This window comes from Lissotriton helveticus, chromosome 8, assembly GCF_964261635.1.
Source record: "Lissotriton helveticus chromosome 8, aLisHel1.1, whole genome shotgun sequence".
In the NCBI taxonomy this organism is placed as follows: domain Eukaryota; kingdom Metazoa; phylum Chordata; class Amphibia; order Caudata; family Salamandridae; genus Lissotriton; species Lissotriton helveticus.
The window spans coordinates 609,008,008-609,021,960 of record NC_136069.1 but is presented as its reverse complement, the minus strand read 5'-3'; the positions used below and the strand labels follow the sequence as shown (position 1 = coordinate 609,021,960).

At 43.3% G+C, this 13,953-nt stretch overlaps 1 protein-coding gene across 18 annotated transcripts in view; it reads right to left on the bottom strand.

Annotated features, from left to right (window-relative positions):
- The window catches only part of LMO7 (LIM domain 7), a 516,155-nt gene that overhangs the window by 15,424 nt on the left and 486,778 nt on the right, over nt 1-13,953 (bottom strand). For 13 of the 18 annotated variants that reach the window (XM_078657448.1, XM_078657449.1, XM_078657450.1 and 10 more), the window contains 3 exons: nt 12,587-12,739; nt 11,456-11,669; nt 10,474-10,770 (listed from right to left, as the gene is read on the bottom strand). In XM_078657448.1, the coding sequence (XP_078513574.1) occupies nt 10,474-10,770; nt 11,456-11,669; nt 12,587-12,739 (664 nt within the window). The remainder of the gene's footprint in view (nt 1-10,473; nt 10,771-11,455; nt 11,670-12,586; nt 12,740-13,953) is intronic. The other 5 variants (XM_078657451.1, XM_078657452.1, XM_078657441.1 and 2 more) reach the window with 1 other exon arrangement.

Genomic DNA, 13,953 nt, shown 5'->3' with positions numbered 1-13,953 from the left:
GCCCCCCCAAAAAAAGAAAGGAATGCGTTACTTACCTGTAACAGCAGTTATCCAGTATTGGTGTCTTTCATAGATTCACATGCCTGAATCATTCCCCGTCGTCGAGATGGGAGCCCCGGTAATATAAAAGTAATGTCCTATAGACATACATAGAGAAAATTAGGCCTAAAGGCCTTGCCTTAGTAGCCTATCTATGTCCTTTTGTAAAAAGGACCAAATTCCTGAAGGTAGCCAATCAGCTACCACCTCCCTCTAGAACCTTCCTGCCAGGAGCCTCAGTCTCTCAGATTTTCGTACGCACCAAGCTAGGTAGACGTAGTGAATGTTCTGGAGTGAGAGATGAGTACTTCCTGGGGAGGTGGGAGGGTTGCATGTGAATCTATGAAAGACACCAATACTGGATAACTGCTGTTACAGGTAAGTAACGCATTCCTTATCCAGTATTATGGGTGTCTTTCATAGATTCACATGCCTGAATCAGAATAGCAAGCAATACATTATGCACATTTGCGATGGAACATAAGAATTAGTCTGAGATAAAACATATCATACGACTATATACCATCAGTAATACAAGTAATAAGTAATAAATGTGCATACCATTGCAGGACGGTGGGAAGAAGGAAGGCTCATCTCACTGGAATAGATGGCGAAGTACAGCCTGACCCACAGCTGCATCCTGCATCAGTTCTGTATCCAGGCAGTAGTGCCTGGTAAATGTATGCGGCGATTTCCAGGTCGCTGCTCTGCAAATGTCCAGAATCGGTACTCCAGCGAATAGTGCTGCCGATGTGGACACAGCCCTTGTGGAATGCGCTCGGACTGTGGAATGTAATGGACGTCCGGCTTTGTCATGGCAAAAGGCAATTGCCGCTGATATCCATCGGGAAATGCTTTGCTTAGAGAGTGGCATGCCTTTTCTAGGTCTGCTGAAGGCAATGAAAAGTTGATTTGTTTTTCTGAAATGTTTCGTTTTGTCCAGATAAAATTTTAGACATCTCTTGAGGTCTAAAGAATGGAGGGATCTTTCAGCCACAGTACTGGGGTTCGGGAAGAATGAGCGAAGTACAAGTGGTTCATTGAGATGGAAGTCCGAGGGGACTTTAGGAATGAAGCGAGGATTAGTACTTAAAATGACTCTGTCCTCTCTGAATCGCATGAAAGGATCTTGTATGGAAAGCGCTTGTAGCTCACTGACCCTTCTTGCTGATGTTAATGCCAAAAGAAGAGCAGTTTTCCAAGAGATGTATTTGAGATCAGCCCTATGTATGGGCTCAAATGGATGTTTCATCAATTGGTTGAGTACTATATTAAGGTGCCATGTTGGTGGTATACGTCTTGGCTTTGGAAAAGATCTGTAGAGCCCTTTAAGGAATTGCTTTATCAGCCTGTTGGACCATAGTGAGGGACCTCTTGAAGTTCTTGTAAAGCGTGAGATTGCTGCCAGATGAACTCTAATGGAGGCATGTGCAAGCCCTGTTTGCGCCAGATGTAGTAAATAAGGAAGTATTTGCTCTGGCGTGATTCTGAAAGGATGGATATTGTTGTCTGAACACCAAATACAAAAGCGTTTCCATTTCAAGGAATACGTTTTGTTCGTACTGACAGCCCTTGCTTTGGCTAGGACATCCTTGCACTCCTGCGGGACGTTTAGGTGACAGAATTCTCTGTACTCAGGAGCCATGCCGATAATCTGAGAGATTTCAGATTCGGGTGGAGTACTTGGCCTCCGGACATTGAGAGAAGAGTTGGGTGTTGACGTAGTTGGATCGATGGTCGAACAGACAGGCGACGTAGGTCCGTGAACCAATGTTGTCTCGGCCAGTATGGGGCAATGAGAATCAAGGTGCAGTGTTCCATTTTCATCTTCCGAATGACTCTGGTTATCAGGGGAAATGGCGGAAATGCGTACGCAAACACGTTGCGCCATGCGATGGAAAATGCATTTCCTAGTGACCTCGGTTGGGGATGCCAGCTTGCGAAGCTGTGGGATTTGGCGTTCTCCCTGGTGGCAAAGAGGTCTATGTGCGGTGTTCCCCATGCCGAGAAGATGTCGTTGAGAACTTGTTGGTCCAGTTCCCATTTGTGGGACAGTGACCTTTGTCTGCTGAGAGCGTCTGCTATTATGTTGTCTTTTCCTGGGACATACTCTGCTGTCAATGTAATGTTGTTGAGCAGTAGCCAGTTCCAGATTTTTTGCGATTCTCGAGACAGTGTCAGAGAACGCGTCCCTCCCTGCTTGTTCAAGTAGTGCATTGTGGTTGTGTTGTCCGTGCGCACAAGCACTGCTGAGTTTTTGATGCGAGGGAGGAATGCTTGAAGAGAGTGAAGAACTGCTCTCAGTTCTAGGAGGTTGATATGCAGGGTTTTTTCCCTGTCCGTCCATTTGCCACTGATTTGCAGATCCTGAAGAACTGCACCCCATCCCTCCAGAGAAGCGTCTGTTATGACGTGTGGAGTTGCTGGTATCAAGAACGTTAGACCTTAGGATAAGTTCGTGTTCATCGTCCACCACAGCAAAGCCTTGGTTATTTGTCGAGTGATGACTATGTGATCCTCGAAAGAGCCTGTACATTGGATCCACTGTTTGTTCAGAGCCTCCTGAAGGGGGCGCATTCTGAGTCGACAGTGAGGGATTAGCAGAATGCAAGAAGACATCATCCCTAGAAGGGATTTGAAAGTTCGGACTTTGATGGACTTTTTTGAAGACACTGCGGTAGCCAGAGCCATCAGTTTGTGTTTTCGTTCTTGAGATGGGAAGGCTTTGGATGAAATGGTGTTTAGAGTTGCCCCCAGGAATGTTATAATTCTGGTGGGTTGCAAGGTTGACTTCTCGTAGTTGAGAGTTAAACCTAGGTGCTGGAAAATATCGAGACAGGCGGTTGAAGACAGCTGTGCGTCTGTGAGAGATGGTGCTTTCACCAGCCAGTCGTCTAGGCAGGGGAAGACTTGGTGAGTCTGCTGTCTCAGAAAAGCTGCCACTGGAGCCAGGCATTTCGTAAAAATGCATGGTGCTGATTTGAGGCCAAATGGTAGGACACAGAATTGGTAGTGTTGACCTGCCACCTCGAAGCGAAGAAATTTTTTGTGGCGATTGTGTATTGGGATATGGTAATATGCGTCTTGCAGGTCCAAAGACGTCATATAGTCTCCCTCCTCTAAGGATCCTAAGATTTCCTGGATTGTCACCATTCGAAACGATTGGCTCTTTAGGAAGAAATTGAGTGCCCTGAGATCGAGAATGGGCCTCCATTTCTTCTTTTTCTGCTGAATTAAGAAGAAGCGGGAATAAAATCCCTTCCCTTTCTGGGCGAATGGAACTCGTTCTATTGCTCCCTTCTTCAGCATGGAAGAGATTTCTTGTAGGAGCAAACGAAGGGGCTTGTGTGGAAGTTTGCGAGGAGGAGTTAACGGTGGGATTGAGTTGAATTCCAATGTGTGACCGTGCTGGATTAATTGTAGAACCCACCGATCCGTCGTTATCGATCTCCAGTTGTGGAGGAAATGTGTCAATTTTCCTCCAATCTTGAGAGGACACAACGGTGTGGGGAGTGTCTGCTGAAATAGTTCATTGTCGTCCGCCGGTCGTTTTCCTCTGGGATTTACCCCTGAAGTTCGCTCTCCCGTAGGAGGTCTGACGACCTTGTTGTTGCTGTCGCTGCTGATATTGTGAGCGATTTTGGTTGTAGGAGTAAGAGGATCTTCCTTGATAGGATCCTCTGTATGTGGGTTGACCTCGTCCTCTGTTCCCACGAAAGGACTGAGTTTTGAATTGTAAAGTCCCGAGAGCTCTTGCAGTGTCAGTGTCTTTCTTGATCGTCTGCAAGGCTTCATCTATCTTTGCACCGAATAGATGTTGTCCATCGTAGGGCATGTCCAAAACTTTGGTTTGGACCTCTTGACGGAAGGACGTCGCTTTGAGCCATCCTTGTCTGCGCAAGACAGCTGCGCCTGCCAGCTGTCTAAAGCCTGTCATGGCGACATCCACAGCCGAATCAATGATCTCCGATGCGGACATCTGTCCTTCTTTAAGGAGTGACTGGACCTCATCTTTTAAATCTTCCGGTATATCTGTTAGATACGGAACTATATCTTCCCATAATTGTCTATTGTATCTGCCTAGCAGAGCAATGGCGTTGGCCACCTTTACAGTCATGGCAGACGTTGTGGAGAATCGTTTGCCGATGCCATCTAATTTTCTGCCCTCTTTGTCTGGTGGTGCTGAGAGTGGCGAGGATGGATTTCTGGAATTCTTTTGAGCGGCTTGGGTGACTACCGAATCAGGCTTGGGATGCTTATTAAGGCAAATAGGTGCAGATGTTGGTGCCTTATACTTTTTATCTAGTCTCGGCACCACTATAGATACAGAAGCAGGCGTTTGCATGAGTTGCTGACCCTGTTCCCAGATGTAATCTATTATGGGAATTGACCTCGCCGATTTCTTTATAGGATCCTTAAAGTCATAAAGAAAACAATCGGTTTCCTTTGATTCCATGGTCATGTGAAATCTAATGGCCGCTCTCTCAATTAAATTGTGGAATCCGCCGATATCCACTGGTGGAGAGTCTGAAGTGTTGGGTTCCGGCGTGGCTGGTGAATGAGCGACGTAATCCTCGCCGTCTCTGTTTTGTGAAAGGTCGTCTCTAACCTCTCCTTCTTCAGGAACATCTTCTTCTTCGTCAGAAGATTGAATGTTATGCACCGCTTCATTGTCCTGCGTCATCACCAAAGGTGGTGGTCGTGACCTTGGGGAGTGGTGCGGTCTGGATGACTCGTGAGGCTTCTCTTTGGACGAGGCCGCTGGTGATTCTGGGAATCGTTTCTTGTAGTCTGTGATTAAGAATTGCAAGTCAGAGACTATTTCAGCCGGCAGGCATATCATCGGAGTAACTCGAGTATGTTCTTGTATCTGAGTAGTTTCTTCCGTAAAGATGACATCATCACCGTCATCGTCAGTACTCTGGCATTTGACATTGAGATCTGACGGACTTGTAGCCTGTTCGAAGTGGTCATCATCTGATTCATCAGTTTGTAATAAGCAGGCTGGAGGTCGTTTTTGAACCCTACTGGGTGATGTCAATTCTGGTGTAATGGGCAGTTTGGTAATCATTTTAGATGTTATCAACTCCGCTTTTTTCCATGGTGTCGACGATGTCGTCGTCGACGATGAGGTCGTCGACGGTGTCGTCGACAGTAATGATGTTGGTCGTTTGTCTGGCGTCGACGAGACTTTCGTCGTCGTCGCTGTCGTCGGCGATGTGATCGTCGATGGTGTGGTCGTCGGCGCAATCTTTGTAGTCGTCGACGCCGTCAACTTTGTCGAAGATGTTCTCGTCGACGATGAACTGTTAGTCGTCGACGGTGCCTTCGTCGTCGGTGGTGACTTCGGCATCGACGGTACTCTCGTCGACGACACACTGGATGTCGACGGAATCTTCGTCGACGGTGAAGGCGTCGTCGACTTTTGTTTTATTGTCGTCGACGTCGTCGTTGACGGTGATGTCGACGAAGCTTTAACAAATGACTGCTGCTTTTTAATCAACACAATTGACGACAGTGGCTTACCCATCGTCGACGCTTGGGTGGTCGTCGTCGTGGAGGCAAAGGCGGACGACGCCATCGTCGTCGAAACTGTCGTCGTCGACATGGAGACATATGTCGTTTTTCTTGAAGAAAACGTCGAAGCGGTCGTCGACGAAGACTGCGATGGCTTTTTGAAGGTTGTAGGCTCCTTCACAGACGTGTCTGATCTTACCTCCGAAGACTTAGAAGTAGTCTTTTTGTGAGGGACGTCTGAATGGCTAGGGGAGGCATCCCTTGGCCTTTTCAAAGACAGTTTTGAAGAAACTGAAGCCATTTCACTGCCCTCCGAGGACAGCACATCATCATCTCTGGTTTTAAGTCGGTTTAACCAGAGGAGCAGTCTTCTTTCTCTATCTTTGAGAGTTTTGGTAGAGAAAGTTCTACAAATCCTACATTCCTTGACAGAATGATCCGGATAAAGACAGTAGAGACAAGTCTCATGTTTGTCATCAATGTGCAGTCTCTTCTTGCCACAAGAGGAACAGGCTCTAAATAGTCCTTTCTTCTGTTGTTCAGCCAAAGTTGAGGTGAATAATCCAAGTTTTCAGTGGAAAAAATGAGAAATTCAAGAAACCTGAGGAGAGCTCAGGTGGGGACTCCCTAGCACAACGTGCGGTAGAAAATCTGAGAGACTGAGGCTCCTGGCAGGAAGGTTCTAGAGGGAGGTGGTAGCTGATTGGCTACCTTCAGGAATTTGGTCCTTTTTACAAAAGGACATAGATAGGCTACTAAGGCAAGGCCTTTAGGCCTACTTTTCTCTATGTATGTCTATAGGACATTACTTTTATATTACTGGGGCTCCCATCTCGACGACGGGGAATGATTCAGGCATGTGAATCTATGAAAGACACCCATAATACTGGATAAAATGTGCCTATTTTTTACAAACCCAAGTGTTTAAATCACAATAATGGAACCAACTGCCCCCTCACACAACCTCTGAAGCATTCGAAAAACAAATGCCAATAGACTCTAGTTTTGGGGGGTTTTTAAGCGAAAAAGAATTGGTCTTTAGTTAAGAAAAAAGGTTAGTAGATTCTAATGCAGAACATGTTTAATGGAAGCATTGCAGATTTAATTCTGCTCTGTTGATGTCCTCTCTGGAGGTTCCTTGTTACAGATTTCCAGGAAAAGTTTAACTAATCCATCTCCTTCTGTCTGCAAGCAGCACTTTTTAAATAAACGGTTTTATCACATAGAATATTGACCTTTAGATCAATTGCTTCCTAATGATTGCGGTCACACCTACCATACAAAAAAATGTCAGATGACATACAGTAATGACCAAAGGTTATGTGTCAAGGGGAGATTCTATTAACTCCAGGACACCCCAGACTTGCGCAGAGAATCTTGAATGCTTGAACATGGGAAGTAAACTCCTTGATGGCAATTAAGGCACGTGTAGGAGGGAAAGCTGTGTACAGTGCAGTATTCAAGACTGCTCCGGACAGAACCGGCTGCAGTATGCACAACGGTCTTCAAAACAGACAATAATGCAAATAAGAACTTTGTTGATTCCTGGGAAATGTCAGCTCATCAAATCTGTTCACACAGATTTAGCAGTTGGTAATGGTTTCTCGGGGCTCTGATTGGAAAATCAAGCCTATAGGGTACATACATACATCTTTGTAGCTAGGATGTGGGGTGTTTAAGTGCACACACACTGGGCAGAATTCTGCCTCAAAGTTAGCACCTGTAGTAATACAGCTGGTCCAATGACAAACCTGAGTATACCTCTGCAATAATTTTAAAAAATAGTGGTTTGGTAGTAGGTCAATTGTTACTGTACAAGCCAGTGCGTGAGCACTGTACAAGCCAACCGTCCACGTTGCTAGATTTAAGATATGGCCAGGGCTTACTGCTTAAATAATTCCAGGAGAAGATCTAGGTAATGTACAGAGATTTACTATGTCACATAGATATTCTGCTTTCTCTGGGAAATAAAGAGTAACATTTCTGAATCCTGTAGTCCTCTAGATAAATAGGATTACTCTAAGCCCTAGAGATTGGAAAGCCTTTAAGAGTCGATCTGTAATGTCAAATTTGAACCTTGCTTGGTACATGTAGAAACCGTTCTGATAAGAGCAGAGTATTGTAATGTACAGTCAAGCAAACAAATGATTTGACAGACACATAGTTAGGCAGGAGCCCTCTAGGTGGGTTGCCATTGCTGCACGCTCTGCCACCCCTCCTGTAGTCCCCCCAGAGTCTCACCCTTTCCTCCCAACCAGCGGACTACGGTCCTCCTCAGCTTTGACATGAGGCTTCCTTCCCCGCCTCACCAGCATGCAATTCCCCGCCCCTCCTTCATAGCAAACAGGCATGGAAGGCCTAACTGTCCACTTCACTCCCTCTTCTCACCCCAGTCGTGGGATACTAGGACCATGTACTCCCTTCACTCCCAAACCCTCCCCCCCCCCCCCCCAGTTCATATGGGACCACGGCCCGCCGGCTCCTCGACAATTGCTACCAGGGGAAACACCCAGCGCTAAGCCAGCTAGTGCGCTCGACTCTTCTGTGTTATGTACCATCTCCCTGTGCATTTTCCCCTCCCTACCTACCACAACCCCTTTATCCTGCTCTCCCCACCCCTAGTAGCATCTGATAGTACTGTTTCTTCCTCCCTGTACTACAATGTAACTATGTTTAGTATTTTTGTTTCAACAAAAAATGACAAAACAAAAACAACAACAAAATTATTTGGCAGTATAGATGCTTAAAAGCTATAACAAATTTATATGAAGACATGCTCTGCTAGCATAAGGAGACAGAAAGCATTCTGTCACTTCAAGGTGGCAGTCTGACTTCATTAGATTCGGACTTGAGAGTTTTTAGAATATCGGTTTAATTTCTGGATTTTAATGTATTGGCTATCGGTGAGGAGTTTATGTGGAAATCCTGAATAATTCTGAAGGGATTCAAGCCATTAAACTGGAAATTAATGATCCTCTTGAATTAAAAAAATGACAGTCTCTTAGTAGTGATTGCAAAACTCATGTTGCTTGTTGCTAAAACTGCAACTTCGCTACACAGATGCAGCTATTCTAGAGAAGCATGAGGTCTCTCCATACCTGTATATTCCTAAATAATGCCTACTGGGAAATTAACATTTAGCAGCAGCCATTTAATTGAAAGTTCAGTCATGGCTGTTGATAATTGTATCAATTGAAGTATTTTTGCTTCTTTAAAAAAAGTATCACCAACTTATAGACAAAAACAAGTTGTCCAAAAGACAGTAGCTCGTCTGATATGGCGCTGTGATGGGTATTGTCATATTAGGCATATCCTATAAGCCTTACAGTAAGATGCCTTTAAATTCCAGTCCATTTCCACAAAACACTATAGAAAAGGCTATCAACGAAGTGGGCCCATATAATCTATTACATCGCTCCAAACATTTATACCGATAGCTCCTTCTACGTAATAACCTGCCTGTACAACCACGGAAAATATTTTCCAATTCCCATTCCCAAAGTAGATTTGAACATTACTTTGCCAGCAACTTGAGAGACTATGATGTTTGTAATGTAGCTTATGCAAAGTCTCATTGCAGTTTATACCCTCAACTGATTTGACCATGAAAAAAGAACAAACATTGTGGGTATTTTGCTCAAGTCTGGGTCCGCAGACTCCATTAATGAATCAGTAGGGTTCCCCAGACTCCAATAATGATTCAGTGGGGGTCCCCAAATCCATGTAATGAATAAGTGTAGGGCAGGAGGGTCCACGGAAGTCAAAAGGTTATGAACCACTGTTTTAAGGTAAGGGAGGGAGAAAAAAATTATTACAAAACACTTTACTCGGTTTCAAATTATATTGGCTAAAATTCAAAAACTGAGAGCCTGGATCATAAACCTCTGATTACGGTCCACATTTCTCCCCTACAGCAATACATACATTTCATTAATGGTAACATTCATAGCCTAAAAAGAAAAAATATTATTGCTTCCAGGAGGCTAGGATCCTGGGTAAACTGCCTGGCTTAAAGAATGTCCTTTATACAGTCTGGCACAATATCAGATTGTAAGTTGCCAAGTCCAACTATCATTATGAAGCAGAATAATAGGGTACTAGATCTGAACACACCCTGCCCTCTCCAACTATGAGGAAGGCTGTACTTAAAGTTTTACCTAGAGAATAAACAGGATGTCGACTTGCCAAAGTACAAAACTATGCACATAATAGCAGTCTTTAATAAAACCTACATGGCACTTCGGGCAATCACATGGCTTTTATTTCAGGACTTGCGAAATCCAATCCAATTTAGAAAACAATTTGTCTGATGAAACAATGTAGTTACAGACCCAGGAGTAGGCGTTCGACAACAGTTTCAGTAAAGGTGAACAATTGATCGCTATTTATGGCTGGCTTGTATTAAGGTCGTACACAGACCCATCTAATAATTTTAAGGACAGAAGCAACAATTAACTTTCGAGTGACAATATCTAAATATTGGATATCAGGCCCAAGTCTCCTACCAACAAACTGCCCAATAGTAGTAAATAATGAGTTTTCAATAATGAAGCACACACCATAAAGATTATAACACCCTTAGTAAGTCCGTTTGATAATTCTTAAACATCTACTGATTTGGGAAAATGAGAACTATTCAACAGAATAGCAATTCCTGCTCAGAATCAATATCTATTGAAAACTGGGAATAAAAAAAATAAAAAAAACTTTCAAGTTATGAAAAAGGCCAATATGAAGATAATCCAGGGATAAGAACTAGGCCAACCGGAAATCATAGTAGCAATGTATTCTCTTCAAATTAAGTGCCTCCTATTACGCATCAAATAGCGACTGTCATTTGTATTTTCGTGCACAAAAAGGTACGACAACTGATGAAAGCAGACTGATGAAAAAACAATATGAGTGAAAGAAACCTACCTTTTCTGCGGACTCCCTGGCTGGGATGCTTGCGTTGGAGACAGAGTTCGTGGGGAGGTGGAAGCAACCGAAGATGCCTGTGACAGAGAACCAGTCCTCCCTGTGCCACCAGAAGCAGGTGGTAAACTAGAGGAAGGAGTGCGCAAATAAGAGCGGTTAGAGGTGGACACGATTGAAGAAGGGCGGCTGAAATCTTGACTGCTTGATAATGAGTTGTAAGATGAAGACTGATTTGTCCATGGCGTCTGTCTCCACGAGCTTGTTCCAGATGAATCCAGATTGTCTAAAGATTCACCCCTAGCAGGGAAAAATGGTTATACTCCGTGTCAGATTTACCACAAAAAGCAACAAACCAGAAAAAAAACATTGTTGTATGAGTTTATGGATATACACAGTTGTTGCCAGTGAATTAACAAAAGGCCAATCATGTGTATTCTAGCCTGACGCTGTGTGAGCTCCTAAGGACCATGGCAGGAAAAGACATGTTTGAGTTTACAGTGATGTCGGTTCTAGAATAAGCTACCATGATGATCAGGCCATACTAAAAGAATATAGGGTTTGATTCAGAAAATGATTTTCTGTGATAATGTTGGTCTTAATACCGGAAATTCAGGAGCAACTCACAGTCGCAAGGAGTCCATAGTTTCTTGTATAGGATTTAATCGCAAACCATATTTGGCATGACCATGAGGCACAACACGAATTCAAATTGCCAATATAGTTATATAAAGAGACCTAAGTGCCAACAGAGCTCAGCTAAGTGTGTTTACCTTTCGAAATGGTGTAAGAATGTTTTAATAATTTGAAATTAATGCTTAATTCAGATGTGTTTAGGTTAGCATAACCAGACTTTGGGTTGGCATAACGATGCCACAGACAGCTCACTGGCCTGCTCAATCATAAACCGATCTTTGCTGTAGAGTCACCAGTTTGACAAAAGGCAGAACTAAGAACAGCACAGAATTGTCACCATTCAGCTAACCTTCTCATTGTATTGGGCATACTGCTGGGTTCCCTCGAAGAACTGGCAGCACGCTGCCTTATCCAGCTGTTGTCATTCACAAGCGATGTAGTCTTCCTCATTTCTTGGATGATGCGCTGCCTTTCCAGCTCTGCATTCGTCTGTGGTTGATCTTTCTGGTATCCCCTCTGGGAAGATGTGGAACTCCAGCCATTATCTGAATGCCTGCCGCTATCTAAATGACGACAAAGGCATATATGATTAGAACTGGAAAAAGTCTCAATGGCAAGTTTGCTGTTTCTGTCATAGTTAGCAAAAAGTTACTTTTGTTTACGGTCCCAGCCAGAACACTGTGCCAATGCATTTGTGGCCTAATCTACATATACAAAATTTGTTTATAGATAATGAAGAAGCCAACCTGATTTAGATACTGTCAAACCTGTCAGCCTTAGGGTGGTCTTCCCCCAATTTTGTGCATTCACTCCTAGTTTTGCTGATCATCAATTTTGTCGGCCTTTGGACACTGCACACTTTACCACTGCTAACCAGTGGTAAAGTGCGTTTGCTCTCTCCTTAAAACATGGTGTAATTGGCTTATACCCAACTGGCACATTTAAAGTACTTTTAAGTTCTCTCGTAAAGTGGTACTCCTTGTACCCAGGGTATGTAAATTAAATGCCACAGGTGGGCCTGCAGCACTGATGCCACCCACTTAAGTAGCCTTTCTAAACATGCCTCAGGCCTCCCATTGCAGCCTGTGTGCACAGTTTTTAGTCTGCCATTTCGACCCAGCAAAATCAACCTTTTGCCAAACAAATAAACTTTTAGTGCGGAATAATCTCAAAGTCAGATCGAATATATTCATAAGAAAGGGTGCCTTGCAGCATACACCTAGGCCAGGCATTAATTTTGCACTGTGTAGCAAAAGCAGAAAATCTCTACAATTTTTTTTTATAAAGCATGCTATTGCTGAAAGCCTATTTATCCCCCATCATCTTCCAACATGAAATATCGGTCATTGCAGGGGTCTGATTGCACAGTTACGAGGCAGATCAGTAACAACTCTTTAGGTAATTTGAGAAGTTAATGATTTGATTTGATTAAAATGAGATTTGAAGAAGCAGAAAAGGTTATTTAAATTGGTGCTCCCACCTTGATATGCATTTACTGGTTTCATCTGATAAATTATTTGGTTCCTTTGAGTTTTGATCTCGGATGATGGCTTCTCTGGCTGAAACCTCGTGTTCTGCACATTATCCTCCAGCAGCCACGGGGCAACTCCACCCCCAAACTTCTTATGCACACCTATATTTTATGTACACACGTATGTCTATTTGTTAACAGTGACTAGTTGCTCAAATGCATCTGAAGGTTTCAGCAATGTACAAAAAGTTTGAAAACCACCTAAATAATGTTATACATAAACTCGCTATTTGCCACAGTAAGCAAAAACCTGAGTAAGTAGATTTAAAATGCCACAATCCCCTTCATTACACTGGTTCCGGGAAACAATTGTGGACATTAGATCCGTTATATAGACTCACACGGGATGTCTATTTGTAGAACATGCCACAAAGAAATGAATACTGCTTTAGAAATCAGATTATAATGAAACAAACTATGTTCTAACACATTAAGACCCTCAAAAATTGAGGGCGCCGTCTCCAAACCTTCTTCCGAACTTTGATGTGTCAAAAGCAAAAACTCTTTTTTCAGCAAATATTTTAGGAGCTGGCGTGTCACACATTCTAACTGGTGGTATGTTATATTTTCTTTTAAATGAAATGTTCTTGGTAATTAATGTGAAAATCTATTATCTTCTAGAAAGGCAGCTTTGTCAACAACCTGAAAAGAGACGATGTTAATGAATTGTGAATTTCACGTCAGAACATTAAATACCTACAATTGAAGGAAATATTTTGTAACAACTCAAGATTTCAATATTTTCCTTACAAAAAATGTCGAGAAGTATGCCCTTTTGTGTCGATTACAACATTACTTTCCCTGGTGACGATCATTTTCACACCTTCCAGACACAGCCACCATCCCTGGATGGACTGTGACGTCATCACACCAAGCCTGTCCTAAGTGTCTTCCAGGATGGGCAGCCATGTTTTGTCATGTTTGGAACAGGCACTTTCTATAATCTTTCCAAATCTGCAAACTCGGGCCAGAGGTTACAGAAACTAAGAAACCATAACCGACATAACTGAATGGCATCCGAGTAATTTAAGATGCCATGCCCCATTTGTTATTGACGGTTTATTCTAATTGCTAGAAACCACGCTTTGCTATCAATCAGCTCCACCCCTCGTACTCAGCCCCACGTATTCTACAGAAATGAATTGATAAGTTGGCTCTGAAATGTAGAAAAGAATTGATAAGTTGGCTCTGAAATGTAGCATTAACACTGGCAGCCCTCAACACTTTGTCCATGTGCAGCACTAAAGCTGAGATTTCCCAGCACCGTGAGTCCGCAAACTCAGACATTTTTGCAGATATTACCAGTTATGTGGCTT